The following is a 20,188-nucleotide window of genomic DNA, read 5'->3' as shown; positions in this document are numbered from 1 at the left end:
TTTGAGGTGGTTTTTGAAGAAGATGACATCAATGACTTGGAGAGGCAGGCTAGGGAGGAGGGCAGTGAATTCAGTTTCACAAAGACTAACATTGAGTTGAATTAGTAGTCATTGCTAGTGTTAGGAGAAGCTAGAGGCAGGGCTACATCTAGGATGGAGGACAAGCCACAGACTGAGTTAGACATATTGAGCAAGTACACACAGTCATGTCCATTATAGACTTCTAGGACTAGACCCTCTACTTCTACCATGCCCTTAGTTTTACTAGAGCTAGGAAGAGGATTTATACAAATATAACATTTATGTATAAGTTATACTTTAAGTTATATTTGTGTAAATACTGTCAAGATATTTGAGATATGTTTCAGCTTCATAGGAGTTAAAATACAAATTCTAGATTTTGAGGGTTTCTAAAAATTTCAGCTTAGCCAAATTTAAGAATTCAGCATGCCTTTGGCAGTGTTATCTCCCACAACCCGTCCTAGCTATTTGAGGTCAACTTGAAGTTGGAACAACGATTTTCTAATGATTCTAACTCATTTTCTCAGAAATCACATGGTCTCAATTCTATATTCCTGAATCTTGACAGACATAGCTCAAGAACTTGCTGACTCCTAAGACAAGCATTACTTTCCAGCAGGTCGAAATTGCTCAAACTCACTCTTGGTCTATTTGGCTATGATGTTCTGACTTCTAGTTTTATAGAAACTATTTACTATTTTGGTTCTCGCCATTAGCATTCCGCATGAGTATGTGATCTTATACCCACTTCGCATTTATATATATCTAAACTCTGCTTTTTTCTTTTGTGTTCTCATTAATTAACTCATAATATGCATCTTCTAGTTAAATTTTGCCAAAAAAATAGTTTTTAATTAAACAAGCTGTTATTCAGGTTCCCAAGTTTTCTAAAAACTGGCCAAAATTTTCCTGAGTTTTTTTTGTGGGCTTGGTGATTTTTTGTCAAGTGAGAGTTTTACATCTATGGTTAGAGGCAGTTAAAGACATATTTTGGGGTATACAACAAATCTGGGCTCATTTTGGAGCATAATCATCCATATATCAGCTGAGGGCAGACCACACACAGATCAGACCAAATCTAAGATTTGTGTTGAATTGGGGAAGGTTTTTCATGTGACATCAGTAGATCAAAGATTACCATCAGTCAAATTCAACATATAATCTTTGTTTAACCCCAGCCGTGCCATCTTTTATGCTCTTAGTAGTGGCACGTTGAATGGCAATAGGGTTTGGTGGTTATCAAATGTGCTGATCAGATTGTCTACAGTCTGAAATTCCTTGGTCAGACTTCTAGACCATATCTTTTCTGAAAGAAATGCTTGTAGTAGCAGTTCCTGATATGGGGTGAGGACCCTTGGAGACAACTGGAAGATCAGATTTATATAGCCCGAACTCTCTGGATCAGACCTCATATTTGAGTTGTATGCCGAAGATTTGACATGTAATTGATATGCAATCAATTAATAGAGCTACTACTTCATTCTTGGTCTCTTATTTCTATTGCCATTCACAAGGACTTTAAATATCAGAGTTACCTATCTCATATTTAGTTTGCATGCCAACTGTTTGTATTAATGTCTAGGTGTTGTATGTGCAGATTTATGTTGTGCGCGTCATCTATATGCATTCAAAAGACGAAATCACTTGCATTTGAATTATGGTTCTTTGCCTAGACATCTTTGTAAATATTTGAAAGCATTTAAATCACATTTAACATCATTTCAAGCAATCATCATCTGATGGAAACATAGAAACAACTAGTAAAGAGGTTGTATACAAAGGGTTTTATGATATTCCTTGAGCTTCTAATCACCATTTTGAAGTCAGAATTGGCAAAGGAGTTTTCAGAGAAAGTTGTTTTACGAATGAGGGATGCTGCTTTGTTTTGAAAATCAGCATGAAGAGGTTGTAAAGATGAAAGGGAACAGGAAAGATGAAGCAATTTGGAAATGAACCATCGCAATTTAACTTCAAATTCAAATTTGAAATGCCAGTGGAAGTCGAATATAATTGGCCAAGTGAGGAACAAGAAAAAAATTCCAAGTCCTTAGTCGAAAAATGGAAGATTTTCAACTAAGTGCAAGTAAAAAGGAGAGAACTTTTCTGATTTCTAGCTCCTAGCTGGAAATCTGACCTCCTTGGGCAGCATAGCCAGCTTATAAGTGGAATTTTGACCCCTGTTTCCATCCGACTTTCAGCTTGCTTGCAGTATTCCAATCATCCCCTTTGTTGTCCATTTCCAGCTCCCCAATGAGATCCCGTCTAAGAAATGAAAATAAAAGTTGCAAGAATAAGGTGGTTTGGGATTAAAATGACTAAATCTTTGAAATGGAGATGAAATTTAGTTTATAAATTGAATTTCAAAGAGGGGAAAAGGAGAATTTTCATGCAAGTGAGGATGTTTTGGACAAGGAAGTGGTTTTTTTTTGAAGAGTGAAAAAACTTCGTTTCGAGATCCTAGCTGGAATTCCAATCTCTTAGGAGAGTTTTCAGTTCCTTGTTGGAATCCCGCCTTTGAGAAGATAAAGACACTTAGAGGTAAAAAATTGCTGAGTTAAGTTGAAGCTCAATCCAAGAAGATAGAGGCCTTGAGGGAGAGAAAGTTCTAATCTAAAATTGAAGAAAATAAAAGGATTTCAAGAATTGACTTTTGACAAATTGGTAAGTGAAAGGAAAGTTTTGAGTTTTAACACGAGAAGTTGGATTGCATTTTTCTCATTTCCAGCATGCCTACTAAAATCTGTCCAACACTACAAAGGCTATTTCCACCTAAGTTAAAAATTTCTGCCCCTAAGCTTACGAATTTCCAGAAGAAAGGCTAAACCCTGACCACGTTAAGTTAGTATTTCTGCCTAAATGGTGAAATTCTGACCTTGACAATGTTTCATTTCCACCTAAAAGTGGAATATCCACCTTTGAGATAAGGATGAAATTCAAAGGCAAAAGCGGTGAAGAAAATAAGGTTTGACTGATAAAAAATCAATAAAAATTCAAGTGAATGAAGTTTGAATCCTAAGCTGAGAAAACAAAATGCAAAATTTTTAAGGTCAGGAAATCCCAGGGGTGATTTCCACATAAACTCTCTCAAAATCCACCCTTGCATCATGCATTTCCAAAAATTTTGTTCACTTCAACCTTTATTTCCACCTTAAATGTGGAATTCTGAGCTCAACATAAAGGTGATTTTCACCTAAATTTGCAAAAAATCCACGTAGAATTTTGCTCATTTCCAATGCATATAAGGCAATCCACTGAAGGAGGAAATTAACACATTTGGGAAGGAATTGAAATGCAGAAGGCCATGTTTTTACCTTAAGCCATCTTGGTGCAAAACCAATTTGGGTGTCCAAGAAAAGATTTTTTAAAGAATGCAAAATCAATGAATTAATAAGCTAGGTCATCCCCCTTGTCGTAAATGTTCACACCCCTTCATGAATCCTTATGATGGCTACATAGAGAAGTTGATGGTGTTCATTTCAACCAAAATTCAAAACAAATTATATGCAGAGCAGATCAGTATAAGGGAAAATTTGAGCAGACAAGAAGAAATCAGAACCTAGGACAATTTGTCCACACATAGGAGGAAGGATTATATTAGCCCAAAGAAGAATTGCATATAATTAAGCCAATCAAACCCAAGGAGGAGGTCAATTATCTGATTTTTGAGCAGAAATAACTGCAAAATGTAGCAGACCTGGGCAAATTCCTTGTGAAAATCAGAAAATATTAGCAACTCTAGCTAGCAAGAAGTGAATTCAATCAGACAAAAGGGTGGTATGTAAATTAAATTAGTATCAAGGTATGCATTTTCTGAAAGTTTTGAAGCAATTTCAAATAAAATTAAAACTTGTAGAAGATCATTTGAGCAAGAAAGGGTAAAATGTGTAAGTTTTGATAAAGATGAAGGGTAAAATTCATTTTCTCATCCGAGTGCAAATTCAATTTAAAATTATAATCTTGTTCTTTGAAAGAATGTTTAATCATGAAAAGACCTCAAGTCTTTCATTCGCTTCCATTTGTCATTTCATGCACTTAACATAGGTAACTTCTTTTTCATTGCAAGGTTAGATTTGTGGAGATGATGATAAAAAGGTGCTGTTTGAGGATCAGGCTTGGAAGAAGGATGATGCTAAAGATCAATTGTTTCAAGGAGCTAAAACATTTCACGTGCAAAGAATGCTACATGATCTTTGGATTTCCTTTTGGAAATTCAAGAATTAACACAAAGAATATTACAAAACCTAAATCAGCATGGAGGCAAGTACAATACATAGGATTCAATGAGGAGTTTCAAAACAGAGGCAACTTCACTTATCAAGCAAAACAAGGTCAAGGTTAAGATAAAAAGTGGAAATGGAAATATAAGTGCAATGGTCCAAGCCAACAATCATGTGAGGGTCCTACGAAGAAACATGGAAAATGAAGGTGGAAATGGAAATACAAGTGCAATTGTCCAAGCCAACAATCATGTGAGGGTCCTACGAAGAAACATGGTGAAGACAACTCGTAGTTTGATGAGGATCAAGTGAGATGATCACTTAGAGGTTGAAACCACCACGAAGATCGAATTTACAAGGAAGTTCAAGAAAGATAGTTTCGGAAGAGTTAATCAAGTTTGGGAATGTTGAGTATCAAGAGATATTACTCAAAATGTAAAGGTTTCTTTGTGATGAATAAATTCAAGACAAGCAAGATGGTGTGACATCCAACCATTTTCATCAATCACCATGTCTAGATGTATCAAATTTTATCAAGGAAGACGATAAGCGAAACATATGGCAAGGAATTTTCCTATTTATCAATAGAGGATGCTCTATTTTTCATCAGCCAACATATAATAATTGTGGGCTATAGTTTTAGAAAACCCTAATTAGGGTTACTTTGAATAATCCTATCTTTCATCTCGAATCAATCAAAGTTGTTGGTTGTACTTGAGAGTCCTATATAAAGCCTTTCTCATTTAATTTGTAAGGAGAGACTTTTGTGAAATTGCTGAGGAAATACTGCCAAAATAATTGGAATTTCATCAAAGCTTGGTGAACACTTGTGTTGTTTTGGGTGTTAGAATGATTTTCTATTCCTCACTTAGAATTTGTTTATGTTGAATAGTTGGATGCTTATGTTCATTCCATCTTTAATTTGTTTTCTGCAAGTTGCAATGCATGGTTAGTTTGTAGTTTGAACCCATAATCAATGTTTAACTTCAATTACTTCATGTTCACTGTTTCACATGTTTTGTAGATTTAATGTGTGGAAGTGAATTGAAAATCATTTGCATATCCTTAGAAGATTGCATCAACTTTATGTACTATTTTTTGTTGTCAAAACAAAGTTTGGTTTGGTTTGGTTTCACTTAGTCATCAACACTCTCTTGCATTGTTTGGAGTAGAGTAGATTCCTAAATTAACTATCTCTTTTCCATTTTATTTCAAAACTCTTACTAGAAATAGTTAGGTCTCATGCTGCAAAATCATCTGTCATTTGAGAAAAATTTGATGCACCCTTGAACGAATAGTGTAAGTCCTTTTGTAAAAACCAGCATTTCACATCATTAAACAAAGTTGTAGCTAACATAAAGTTGCTAGCATGCATCGTAAACTTTCATTGGATAACACATTTGTTACATTGTTTAGCATTTGAACATTCCTTGTACAAGAGAGGATATGATACTTAGAATTTTATTTTGCATGTTGGAGTGGTCACAAAATTAACATCAATGGGTAGGTAAATGCAAAATGTCAATCAAGATTCAGATGGATTTCCATGGCTTGCTGGGGATTGTCACTAGTTATTTTTGACTGATTTCTACAGCTCATTTAACCTTAGCTAACTTTGTAGAGGCAATGTTGCAAGACATTTTAATCAAAATGATATACTAATTATAGAAATAAAGTCGCATACTATGAAGGAAACATAGATAATACAGAGGGCTTCTTTTTATTCAATGGGGTAGTTTATGGTAATTTGCAATTCTTTGGTACAAGGACTTGTCACATCAATATTCCACCCCAAACTTCTGATTGACTATTTTTTAGACCAAAGAGTCTTTGGTGAAGACAATTGTCAAGACCAAATGTAACCAAAATATAATTAATAGACTACTAAATTGACAATTCAATGATCATCAACATAAAGTAGGCCACAAAATGTCTTAATTCATACAGTACTTACAACGCAAAGTATTTGGTGAAAATATAACTACAATTATCATACCTCCAATTTTGTCCATAGAAGAAAAATAAATGCATTTGATTTTTGTGACATTTGAGTTCCTTAACAAAATGTTTGTTGTATGATGTCGTAAGTCTAATTAATAGAAAAATCACATGTAGGAGGTAAAATTGTATTGCAGGCCCGGTGCAATAATATTAAATCCCTTGCAAAGATTTGTTTAGAATGAGAATTACAATGGTGAAATCAGTGTCTTCTAATTGTCTTATATATATATGGAATATCATTATATGTACCATCAAATTGCCAAATTCTGGTACAAGTGCAATCTTGGTGCCAGTTTTCCACCGGTTCTCCTTCGGTTTCATCGGGGTCCTTCCGAGGTGCCTGGATTCTTTATGAGAGCAGAACACATAGAGAACCTATGTGCCTAGGAAGGACCAGGGTGGAACCCAAGGAGAACCTTGTAATGGCTACCCCATTTTTTTTCCTTTGAAATAAATGAAACAAGATACATAGTGCTAAATGTTAGCTTTAGACTACACGCATGCACATTAAACCCGATATGCAAATCCTCTCATGGACAGCTAACTAGTTGTGTTGGGGATGTTTGTGCCAATTCAATCAATACAGTAATATGAAACAACATGAAATTGCAGCCATCTAGATTTGTGGTGATTTGTCACCATCATTGCTTAAATAAACACTTATAATATGAAATTAGTGTGAAAATTACAATACAAATCAAACTAGAGATACCAAGATGGTGAAAACCACTTACATACATGAAATCCACATACCAAATTGTTGATAATAGAAAACAATGGACATGCAACAAAAAATATTCCAGCAAACGAGGTTTTGTAACCCTAGCTGCCCAAACCAAACGCTCATAGCATGTTTGACCACCAAGAAATAAATTAATAGATTTTCTATGACTATCATGGTAGATACTAGAAACCATCTAATTAAGAAAAGGGTAAGTTACTGAATTCTAGTACGAGTGTGATCTTCACACCGGTTTTGGGTTGGTTCTCCTTGGGTTTCATTGGGGTCCTTCTGAGGTGCCCGGATTCTAAATGGGAGATGAGCACGTAGAGAACCTATGCACCTGGGAAGGACTTGGGCAAAACCCAAGGAGAACCTTTTAATGACTACCCCATTTATTTTTGCCTTTGAATTAAATGAAATAAGATACAACGAGTGGTAAATGTTAGTTTTAGGTTACACAAATGTACATTAAACCCAATATGCAAATGCTCTGATGGACAACTAACTGGATGTATTGTGGATGTTTGTGCCAAAACTCAATTTGTAGAGTAATATGAAACATGAGATTGCAACTATCGAGATTTGTGGCAATTTGTCACCATCACCGCTTAAATAAACACTATATGCAATTAGTGCGAAAATTACAAGACAAGTCAAACTAGAGATACCCATATGGTCAAAACCTAAGTTGCTGATTCTGGTTCTAATGCTGATGTACGTGTGGGGTGCTGATGCATGGATGTGCGGAAATTTTTTTGAGGGGGGGGGGATTTTGGATGCTTTTGGGTGCATCCATATATATATATATATATATATTAGTACATATATATGCAAAGTTGTCAACTATATTTAATGTATGCAAATAAATACAAGAAATATTAAATATACAAAAATAAACCATTCATTGAATCATTGTCATAATCAAATTGAAATAATAGTAATGTCTAAATAGTTAATTACTCAAGTTCAAGATTCAAATGCAATTCGAATTACAAAATCAAAACATAGTTCATGGTTTAATCACAATGTTGATCAATCAAGAGTCAAGGCTCAAGATTCACAAATCACATCTAGTCATTCAGAATCATAAGGATTCTCGAAAAAATCCACATTCTTTTCATCTCCTCCTTCTGCAACACTTGGAAGTTCATCTGAACCATGCATGGTTCCAATTGTGCTAGATATACATGCTATGATGTTATCAACATCATCATCCGTCATCACAGTAAGATCTTGAAGTGTTTTGCATCCAAGTTTGTAGATTCAGGGGCTACATCCCAAAGCTTGGTTGACCCTTCCTTGTATCCATCCTCCTTATGTGACAAAAGACGCAAGTTGGTATCTATATAAACCAAGTCCTCAACTTTCTTTGAGCCCAATCGGTTGCGCTTCATTGAATGAATATAGGTGTATGTACTTCAATTCCGTTCAACAGAAGAACTTGCAACTTGAATAGTGTTCATAAAAAAATTAAATTAAACATACAAATGAAAAGAAAATTAGAGAATGTTAAACACTAAAGTGTAGAATATAATTGCTAAATAAATAAATAAATGAAAACTTGTGAGAGGATCTTGATTGCAAGAGGTTGTAGATGCTTGAATGGTTGACCATACATGTACCACCATGTGATAGCTCCCATGTCATATTGGTCCTTTATTGTATATGGAGTAAGTTTTGATCCTGAAGCAAATAAGCCAAATTCTTGCCTCACCTTTTTGTGCATTTCATCATTTGGGAAGAGTCTTGCAAATGTAGTATAGCACCCAGTAGCAACTTCTTCATCCGCATATGGTGCAATTCTATCTGACATAGCAAGTATTTCTTGGCTATACTACCTTGGAGATAAGGCATATGCATGGAGGTGCAATGGGTAGTCATCCTCTCCCAACGATGATGAATGATATCCTCCACCTTTTTGCACAAGGCTTCACATTCTATGGGGTTAGTCTCATGTGCTTGCATGGAAAGCTTTACCTTTTCTACCATGGTGTCCATGCCATCACACACATCCCCTAAGCAAGGTGCATCTGTATCAGCAAAGCGTAGCATAGTCATGATAGGCTCGGTGAAATCCAATACAAATTGCACATGAGCCCACCAATGCCCATCCAAGATCATACCCCTGACCTTGAAGACTCTCTCTGAATTTGAAGCCTTCCATATAGCCCATTGGTTCCAAATAACCATTTGGCCCAATACTGATTGCACCTTGAGGAGTTGTTTCAGAACAACAGTATGAGATGCAAATCTGGTCTCAACAACCTATAAGCAAGTTGACAATATGACATCAAATATAAAACTAAGTTATAAACAAGAAATTCGATATTGAACATGAATATAAAACTTATTCAAAATAAATAAATAAATGAAACTAAGTAATTACAATTTTAAATCTACCTTCAACAACTCCGACTTGGAGAATGATTTTGAATATAGATTGTGACATGTGGTTTGTCTCAAACATTTGTATCTCCTCTCCCTCTTGGTGTATTTGCTTCACCCAATCTATTTGGGTGTCAGTTTGTTGCATGACCAAGTTGAGAGAGTGTACGGTGCATGGTGTCTAAAAAATATGGTCATATCACGACTCAACCAAAGCACCTGTACCCCTACAATTCGTGGCATGATCTGTGACCACTTAGACCATATTCTCATTACTCACCATCTCTATTGCCTCAACGAGAATTCTAGAAATGAATTGTGAATCCTTAACTTGTCCTTCACGATCAATAGCCCTCAAAAACATTGCCCCTTTGGGGAACATTGTAACTACATTTATCAATAGTCGATTTCTTGTGTCTTTCCATCCATCAAAAACAATAGTTATGCTGGAAGTTTTTCAAGATGTCCTAATTGGTTGAAGAGCTTTGCCCATAGAAATCTTTTCTTTTTCCAAAAGAGTAGTACGCACCTTTTCATGCTCGGGGCTAATGTAATCAGCTGGTGCTTTAAGGATGGCTACAACCATTTTCTTCCAATATGGCAATCTTACCAAATTGAAAGGAAGACCATTGGCATAAAGGCAACGTGCAATTGCTTCATCAACAATCTCTCTTGCCTCTATTTTGAATGCTTGATCCAACAGACCTCTTTTGTGGGTAATAACTTCTACTTCATCCTCCTCCTCTCCCACTTCCAAGAATGGATGTTTGGAGGATGCAACATGATCGATGGGCACATTCAGTTTGCTCTTTGTAGGTGAAGGTTTGTAGAAACTTGTTTTTGATTTGTTGACTGAACGATCAACAACCTCTTGTTCTTTTATGAATCCGGCTAATTGTGCATCACTCAACCTTTTTCCATCTTTACTTCCCTTGCACAATGCTATTCCTTTACTAGTAGAGCCCATAAAATGAGCTTTGACCCGAGAATATGAGTTGTTGAATGGTTTACTTTGACATATATTGCATCTCCAAATGTATGGCCCACCTTTGGAAACCTGTGATGATCTTGTGGTGTGTCCATAATGGAGATGCCACATCAATATTGAAGTTATCACTTTGTTCTTGCCCTGCTGTTGAACTTTGACTATCAATAGTGGCCATTCTTGCGCAATAGAAACTATGAATCTAATAAGAAAATAGAAAAAATTAACTTAGAAATGTTTAAAAAAAGTTAAAAATATGAACATGAAAATTTGAAACATACAAGTGTAAATATACAAATACAAAAATACTTAAAAAAGATGGCTACACTTATTCCTTCATTTCTTTAAAAAAAAAAATTTGAAAAATTTCTTCTAAAATTTGAAAAATTTCTTCTAAAATTTGAAAAATTCATGAAGATCTAAAAAAAATCACTAAAAAATTCATGAAATGGATCGAATACTTACCTTAGATGCTTAATCGTCCTTTGTGGAAGCTCAATAGACACCCTACGAATGATCCTCTTCAAAACTAATGACCTTGCTTTCAGAATGCCATAATGGAGATCAAATGAGAAGAGAGCTCAGCTGCAAACAAACTAGTAAGAATGGGCAATGAATGGCCTCTTTTAGGGCCGTTTTAGGGTTGTGAGGCAAATAGGAGGAAAAAATAAATTAAAAAAACATTTAAAACACATATTCTTCTAAGTCATTTAAGTGACTGTTTGCTGAAAACAACCGGATGCCTATGGGATGCACCCAGATGCTCTATGGATGCTTTCCAGAGCACGCTGCACACATCCGCAGGAGAAGATGGTGCTTCTTGACAGCACCCACCACGCATCCTCCCGCATCCGTGCACCAGTTTGCCTCTGCATCCCCCTCCAGGCTAGATGCATCGGTAACTTAGGTGAAAACCAATTACATACACGGAACTCACATGCCTAGTTGCTGATAATAGAAAATAATGGACATGCAAGAAAAATTTCCAGCAAATGAGGTTTCCTAACCCTTGCTGCCCAAATGAAATGCTTGTAGCATGTATGACCACCAAGAAATAAATTAATAAATATTCTATGACTATCATGGTAGATACCATCTAATTAAGAAAAGGGTAAGTTGCTGAATTCTGGTACAAGTGCAATCATGTTACTGGTTTTGGGCCAGTTCTCCTTGGGTTTCGTCAGGGTCCTTCCCAAGTGCCTGGATTCTCTATAGGAGCAGAACACATAGAGAACCTATGTGCTTGGGAAGGAGTAGGCCGGAACCCAAGGAATTACTACCTCTTTTTTGGCCTTTGAAATAAATGTAACAAGATACAACTAGTGCTAATTGTTAGCTTTAGACTACACACATGCACATTAAATCCAATATGCAAATGCTCTCATGGACAACTTGTTGGATGTGTTGGGGATGTTTGTGCCAACTCAATAAATACAGTAATATGAAACAACATGAGATTGCAACCATATAGAGTTGTGGCGATTTGTCACCATCACCGCTTAAATTAACACTGGTGACATGTAATTAGTGTGAAAATTACAATACAATTCAAACTGGAGATACCCAAATGGTGCAAACCAATTACATACATCAAACTCACATACTTAGTTGCTGATAATAGAAAATAATGGATATGCAACAAAAAATTCCAGCAAATGTGGTTTTCTAACCCTTGCTGCCCAAACAAAACACTCCTAGCATGTATGACCACCACGAAATAAATTAATATATTTGCAAAGATCTCTCAACAACTTCTCAATCAGCTTTCAGAATAATCTCTAGCACTGCAGCTCTAAGAACTGATGAAGAAGATGATATATCAAATCCCAAGATGAGCATCCAGACCAACTCCATTGATACTAAAAGTGCTATGTTCCCCCAAGTTTCCGGGACGACAAATTTTTTTGCTGATTTTGGGGACGTGGGGGAGGCGGCAAATGGGGATGGCTATATAACAAAAGGAAAAATTAAAATATTTATATGAAATCATGAAAAAAGTATATACTTGTACATAATAGAACCTTAAAATATAAGAATCAGCAGAATTCATATGCCAAATTTGTGTTACGTTGAGAGTTAAAGTCTAATTTGTTCTAGAAATCAAAGTCAAAGTCCCCAAGTCTCTGAGATGTTTCCGGGATGGGGACAGCTGAAATTATTCCAGGGACGTGTTCTTGTGTAACATTGTAAAAATGTCAACTAACTCTAATGGTGCTCATCATCAACTTGCTAAAAATTGTGCAAGAGAAAGTGTCTTGAATGCCCTAGAAAAGGGTGTTACACTCCTTATACATGTGTAAACAAGAACTAACTCCATTAACACCTCCATGATTCTGTAACCCACTCATTAGCCTACAGTTATCAGGGTTCATCAAGATCACTAATGCAATCATTAATTATGCCAAAATAGTAACATTGCTAGAACAAATTGATTATGTAAGGTGACAACTAATGCAAACACGAGTTCATACTATAAATAGCAGTCTTCGTTGAGAAACAAAGAGAACAAGCCCAAGAAAACCCAATGGAAGCACTTACTATAAATAGTAGTGTTCTCCAATGACCTTAGAGAACAAACCGAGAAAAACTAGAAAGATTAGCACCATGGAAGCAGCTACTATAATTAGACGACATATCCAAGATTCTTGGAGACCAAACCAAAAGCCGGAAATAACATTTGAAAGATGCTTATGGGTCCTCCACATCATTTGAGCTCACCTGAAAACAAGCACCCATCAAGAAAGTCAAAATCAATTGCATTGCAAGAGAACCCTAAAATTGGGGACATTACAAACCTAGGGGAAACCAACACCAAATATGTTTTGCATACTAAGAGGAGTAGGTTGTTCTCTGTTGTCCTTATGTTTTTTTAAAGAATACATAAAAAATGGAACTTGAAAATCTTTTCTCACCAATTCATCCAAGGTCAAGATATGGGAATGGGTTGCCAACCAATTGAAGGCCTACTTCCGGCAGACAATTGTTTGACGAAATCTCTTTGCCACACCAATCTAGTCCTTCAGGTGGAGCAAAAAGCTCAAATGCTGCCAAATATCCATCCAAATATATATGCAGAACTGGATCCCAGGCAATTTGTTTTTTTGTCAAATCCATGAACCTGAACTCAAACCTAAACCTGTATCAGAACTGGGATCAGGAACTTGGAGAAAAGGTCATGAAATTTGTATTATTGTCTTTTGCAGTTGAATTGAAATGCTATAGCCTTGAAATTGTACTATTGGTTTTTTCGGGTGAATTGTAATGGCAAATCCATGAAATTGTCTGAGGTCCTTGCCTGAAAGAGTTTCAAATGATGGTTTTTCGAGTGTCACCAATAGGAATTGAAATTCCTCAAATATTTAAAATAAAATCACTAGTAAAGAATTACTGCTACTGTGATTAAACTCATAAATATTGTATATAATGGACTATCAATGCCAGATACATTAATATTCATAAAAGGTCTTGAAATTTCTACCGTTGTCTTTTGCAGGTGAATTCAAATAGCACAGTAATCAAATTGGCTGAGCGGTCGAAGTCTCTAGTGAATTTGAATGGCAGAGTAATCAAATTGTCTGAACGGTCAAATTCTTTGCTTGGAAGATTACCGACTGATGGTTGACTTGAAACCTGATATCATACCAGGAATTGAAATTCCTACACTTCAAAAATGAAAATTTGAAAAAACATCACCACATTTAATGTAAATATTAATTTAGATATTTTGAGTGTTTTTAATTACCTACATGGATGCAGAGAAATGGAGCATGTGAAGGGCTGATGCTATAATTTTCCATTCTTAATCATATAAATGGAAAATAAAACTTTTCCTTATTGTACTGTGTTAATATTTGTATACTGGTAAGTGGAAAAATTTCCTCTCATATGCCTCTAGAAAGGGTCTCATACACTAAATTTAAAATTAGAGACTTGACTGGCAGTGACTTGATTTTGTTTTAAAAAAATCTTTATTTATAGTACAAGTATGTTCCCCTTTTCAAAGTTTAACCATTCAACTCCAAATGTCATATATGCATTTTCTTGAATTCCTGCAATCATATTTTTAGCAGAAATGACAAAATAAAGAATAGGCTTGGCACTGCCCGATGCATAAAAGCTCTAAGTCTGAATCTCTCAGGTGAAGCTCTGTAGTAAAGGCAAATAATAAGTACCATTGCTTGCCAAAAATGACATTTAAACAAATCATCGTGTTCTGCTACAAAATTGGCCATTTTACAGATCGAAGTCCAGGAAACGGACCTACATGCATTTATTCATTCCTAGAAAATGATGAAAATATCTGTTTCAAAATCACTGAGGGTAATTATCTTCCAATCCTGAGATATGTCTAATTTGGGCTGAACCTTTTAATTTTTTTAATTAATTTTTTAATTTTGAACAAGGGGGGTTTCCAAGGTAGACATGAGTGCAAAATGTGAAGGTGGAGAGGAGGTTTAAACATCATGCATGTAATATCCCTTTTTCTTGTTAATTCGAACACATTTGGGAATTTTGACATTCTTGGAGACTACCAGCTTTCTCGAAATGGTAGTCTGATAATTGCAATGTTGATGGGGCTAAGACGAGTGCATTGGTACTTTCAATGTGTATCTAATAGTTCACTCCTCATTTTTTGGGGAGGTTTGTCATCTTGGGAGATGCCAAGTTTGAAATAGACATTTGTCACATATGTTTCCCATTTAACATATCGTAATATTATTTGATTTTGATGATCATGCAGAATATAACTAAAATATTATTTAGCCGAATATTTGAGCTGTCAAAAAATACAAAATTAAAAGATAATTTATATATAATTACTTAAGGATTGGTCTAGCTTGATTTGGGAGAATTTGTGGTAAAACATGAGGTCACAAGGTCAAGTCTCCCTCTATTACTTTGCCAAATTTTAGAAACCATTGTTTGTAGAGCCTAGGTTCATACGAAATCAAGACACGAAACCTTTTGAGTTCTTATGATTGATGTTTAGAGTTCACCTAAAATTCTAGTTTGTGTCAACAAAATTTAAAAATATACAATTAAGTGTTTCAATAAATGTGATTGTGTGAATGAATAATTAGTAAACGACTTTTGTTTTGGTACATTGTTCCAAATAAAAAAAGCCATTTGTCCCTTTCAAGGAGACATTTTTATAGTTAGTGACTTGGGATAAAAGGTTCCTGCACAACCCCACCACCTCTGCCAATTTTGTTGGGCTGCTTTATACATAGCACATGCAATTAGATACTAATTGCAATATTTAACTTTGTAAAACCTAATTTGCTTTTCATGGGAGTTCATAGAATTGTTGGGGAGTGGTACACCAACCCCACAGTTTGATGCCTCCCTTCATGGATATATAGCTTTGAGAAATTGTGGAGATAAAAGAAAAGAAAAGTAGAAGCAGCATGGTAAATATTTGTAAGGAAAAGAAGACTCAACAAGTGAAGGATGCAAAAGTATTTACTGCATTTTACTTAAGTGCACAACAATAAAATTCTTATATTAATTGCTAAACACGCCATTGTAGGTCCTCCCTTATGACATTGGGAAATGGATAAAATTTGACTTTCAAATTTGCAAGAGGTCAGCCTAAGACCAAGTGAATATGTTTTAAAACAAGATGCAAAGTGTCAAGTTCTTGGCTTTAGTGTTCTTTGCTTAAGTACTTAGAAGGGCGAGAACAATACATAAATATTGAAGAACCGAGGCAGAGACTTTAAACATTTGAGTTCATATTGTTGTAAAGTAGGAGTGCAAATGAAAGATCTCAAACCGGTCTCAAGGCAAATAACTATCTTGTTTGAAGAACATATCTTTGACTAGTGTTTAAACCCTTGTTCAAATAAGTGCCAATTTTTTTTTTTTTTGGTTGTTTTTCTCTAATAGTCACCTTTTTTTGTGGTCTTTTGGAAATACAAATAATTGCATAGAAAACAGTAAACAAATTCCAGCTAGAACAATAAGAAAAATGCTAAGAATTCTTTAATACTTTAATTTTGAAATAGTACATACCCTACAGGCAAACAATCTAATTTTTCTTTAACTCAACAATGGATCCTTGCATTAGTTTGATGCCTTCCGCAATCTAAATTAACGCCAACTTGAGGAAGATTAACAACCATAAACAAGATGATACAACTTGTTGTCTATAACCTCTTTTTAGTAATACTCAACAATGGCATCAGCTACAAGATGAATGAGGCCTCGAAGAACACCCACGTGAGCTGCTGCAAAGGTTCGTGCAAGCTGAAATGAGCTGGCCACCTAGCTAAAACCCACTCTACCAAACTAAATCTGCAGGCAATGATGAAATCAATCTCTAGCTCTGACAATCTAAGTGCCTAATTAGACAAATGCAACAACCAATCCTTGTTGAGGGTTACATCCCAACAATTCCAGTCCCAGGGTTTGCTTCTCAAACCTCCAATTCGCTCCACCAGAGCAATGGCAAATTTCAAAAGTGTAATGTTCAAAAGATGCTCAATAAATAGGGTTGCATCTCCTTATATCCCCTCTCCAAAGCAGTTCAAACCCTAAAAGGGAATTTCCCACTTTGCACTTTAATTAAAATAACATTTCCCATATAAATGGTGTCCAGACTTAGGAAAAATGTTATTTTATTAAATTTTCATAACTCAATGCATCAAATAACCTCATGGTAGAGAAAATAAGTTATAATAATTCAAGACCTTTCCAATGAGCTATCACACATAGGTATACAAGCCCAGACTATTAAACTTTTCCCTAATTACTCCAAAATGACTATAAATATAGCCTTATTATAATTTATTTAATAATCAACTAAGGAAATATTAAAAATATTTCCCTATATGCCTCTGAAAGCCCAAATCAACCAGATAATCATAAAATTGACCATGTCACCTATCTGTGATTGACACTGAACAAGATGAGTCAACTAACAGTCTCGTCCCTAAAATCTAGTGATGCTCCTAAAACTTAGGGAACTCATGCAGTCGTCCTGAAATTGAAACCATGGACTGGTCCCAATGAGCCACATATCTGGAAGCTGCCACATCCTCCTAAATTTTATAGAAATCTCATAAAATCAAGGAATTGCTCCAAACTGGCCCAAAACTACCTGAAATGTCATGTCCGGCCACTGAATATCCTATGTGAGTCTCTATCCAACACTACTAGCCTAGAAGATTCCCATGATAGGCTAACTCTCATGACCCTAATAGTCCAACTAAGGAGCGGAGATGACAAGACTCCAAAATATGTTTAGAAGCATGGAGAGTGTTAAATGCATTATGAAGCTACTTTGACAAGTATCGATCAATAGACCAAAACCAAGTTCCATGTTGGAGTGTGCAGTCACTTGAACATAGAAAACATAGTGATTAGAAGTTTCCATTTTGAGAGTTACTTTTATGACTAACATGAATTTTGCACTATCTAGTGAGCTATTTAGTAATTTTTCAATGCCTCCTTTAAAATTGAATATATTTGCATGGTAGCTAAATAAGGAAATTGTGTTCAACAATCTTATACCATTACACAAAATCAGCATAAAATCTGAAACATGAAATAGAAATTTGTTCTAATGAGAAGACTTGAAGACAAATAGACAAAAGCAACATATTTTTGAATAGCTAGTTTTGTTTGCCACATTTTCTATTGCAATTTAAGAGAGATCTTTTAATGCTTTTAAGTGAACATTTTGATATTTTAAAAGGAAAATAAAATATATAGTCTCCTAAAACCGTGAACAACTCAATGAGCATATGTTAAATGCTTATTGAATGAATGTAACTATGATACACATAATCGTGACAAGCATTGATTCGTAGACCAAAAAACACAATTGTTACTTAGTTGAGGTGAGTTAACCAAGATTTGTGAGGCGATCTGATGAAGCCAAAAATGGGGATTCATGTTCCTATTTTGAGAGTTTGAGAGACATATGACATGTAATGTTTGAATTATAGCATAAAAGTGTAAAAAAATTATATTTGGTGATGACAATAGGACTTATTTTTCTCATGACGAGGTAGATGAATCTTTGACATGTGTGGCATTATTGTTATGAAATAGTTTAAATAGAGCCATTAGTGGCAATGAGAATAAAAATAAAATTTTAAATGATAATCAATTTTATCCTTGTATTATTCTTATTATCATATTTGACTCCATTTATTTTGTGCTATTTTGGTTGACATATATAGACAATGGTAAATGACAATAATTTGATTGATTATTTCACTTTCTACATTATAGCACATGTTAATTGTGATTCTCATTCTTCTCCTATTGAGTTTTTCTTATTGTATCACAAGATTTTTTTGTGTATTATGATTGTAATGTACTGTTGTCATTATTACCTTTTATTGGAAAATATATGTACACATATTTGTTACAAGACGTGTTGAGAATACTAATTTAGCTCATGCATTAGGAGAATTGACTATCTACACAAGTATGTTGATGGGTTTGAGCATATATTTAAGCAAAAGAATAATATTAGTGAGATGGGCCCTAGTCCAATTGCATAGGATATCCCAACTTGCCTATCATTTGTATTGATTTTTTTAAAAAAAGTATAATGGTAGAAGTAATGCAATGATTCATTGTCAAGTACATTTCCAAAATGAATGCTTTATTTATTGTCATTTGCTCATTTTTGAAAGATATAGCACTGGTTTCAAGTACATGGTTTTATTCATTTTATAATATTTTTATTGCTTCATTTAGGGTTTAATGTAATGCTTTGATAATCCATTTTATTACAATACCAATCATATAACATTATTTACATAATATATAATATGGGGAATACATGAGTTAACTAGTGCATTATACTATTTTAAAATATGATTGTTAGCTTTAAGTTTTTGGTTATGAGATGAGGAATTTCAACATATTTTTATTGAAGAAATATTTTGAATGAAAGAGGAAAAAATATGAAGCAATAAACATTTATAGCATGTGATTTTGAAGCTTTGACTAGTAATTTGATGTCTTCATTATGCATTGAGTAGGTGAATCATGTATTTATTAATAGTTTACTTCCATTCTTCAAATGTAACATGAAATACGACACTTATAATTCATTTTTGGTTAATATAAATATAAATATTATTTATTCATGTTTAGATATAACGTGTGAATCACATAAACACGTCTTCAGTGGAGCATTTTGACACCTATGGGTTGAAATATTTTACCTATATAACCTTAAAGCGAAAAATTATTATTCTATGTACATGAAAATTTAAACTTATTTAAGCCCTATAATTTTGTTTGCGATTTGAATAGGAAATGTGTGGATCCATGTTGTAGTATAGTATATTTCACCAAGAAATCTAGAAACATTTGTTGGCATAGAACAGTATAGTACAAACCATGGGAGTAATTGAATCATTTTATTGATCAAATTTACAATACACATATCTAATTATTTTTTACTTTATAGGAAGTAACATATTGAATTTATTATCATGTTAGTGAATAAAATGTGTTCTTTTAAAAAATATATCAATAATGGTATCTTAAATCCAAAGGCAAAACAAATAAGTAAATAATTGTATACATAAATTAATACCTTGAATGATCGGTATAGTTATTTTCCTTAATGCAATATAGAAAAGAGGAATAATGCCTCGAAGGATTTGAAGACTTGGTTGCTCAATTTGTGCAAGGATCTTGAACTCCAATTTTTTGATTGATTGTGAATGTCATAATAGGTTATAAAGGCCACAAATAGGGATGTAATTCCTAGGTGATGAGATGAATTATTTTATTGGAGGAAAAATAGAGATCAAACATAGAAAAAAGCTCGAACCTCAAGTTTTCAAAAAATTGAATCAATATAGGACTTATGATATTAATTAT

The 20,188-nt window shown here is 34.5% G+C and overlaps 1 protein-coding gene across 2 annotated transcripts in view; it reads left to right on the top strand.

Moving 5' to 3' along the window:
• LOC149530440 (uncharacterized) overlaps positions 1 to 14,341 on the top strand; it is a 113,135-nt gene extending 98,794 nt beyond the window's left edge. For both annotated transcript variants that reach the window (XM_089809599.1, XM_089809600.1), the window contains exon 6: positions 13,827 to 14,341. In XM_089809599.1, the coding sequence (XP_089665725.1) occupies positions 13,827 to 13,955 (129 nt within the window). In that variant the 3' untranslated portion in view covers positions 13,956 to 14,341. The remainder of the gene's footprint in view (positions 1 to 13,826) is intronic.
• The last annotated feature ends 5,847 nt before the right edge of the window (positions 14,342 to 20,188 follow it).

Source organism: Cupressus sempervirens, chromosome 11 (genome assembly GCF_028749045.1).
Source record: "Cupressus sempervirens isolate cs-2001-9-10 chromosome 11, ASM2874904v1, whole genome shotgun sequence".
Taxonomy (NCBI): domain Eukaryota; kingdom Viridiplantae; phylum Streptophyta; class Pinopsida; order Cupressales; family Cupressaceae; genus Cupressus; species Cupressus sempervirens.
Note: the sequence above shows the minus strand (reverse complement) of the source record. Positions and strands in the feature narration are given on the sequence as shown.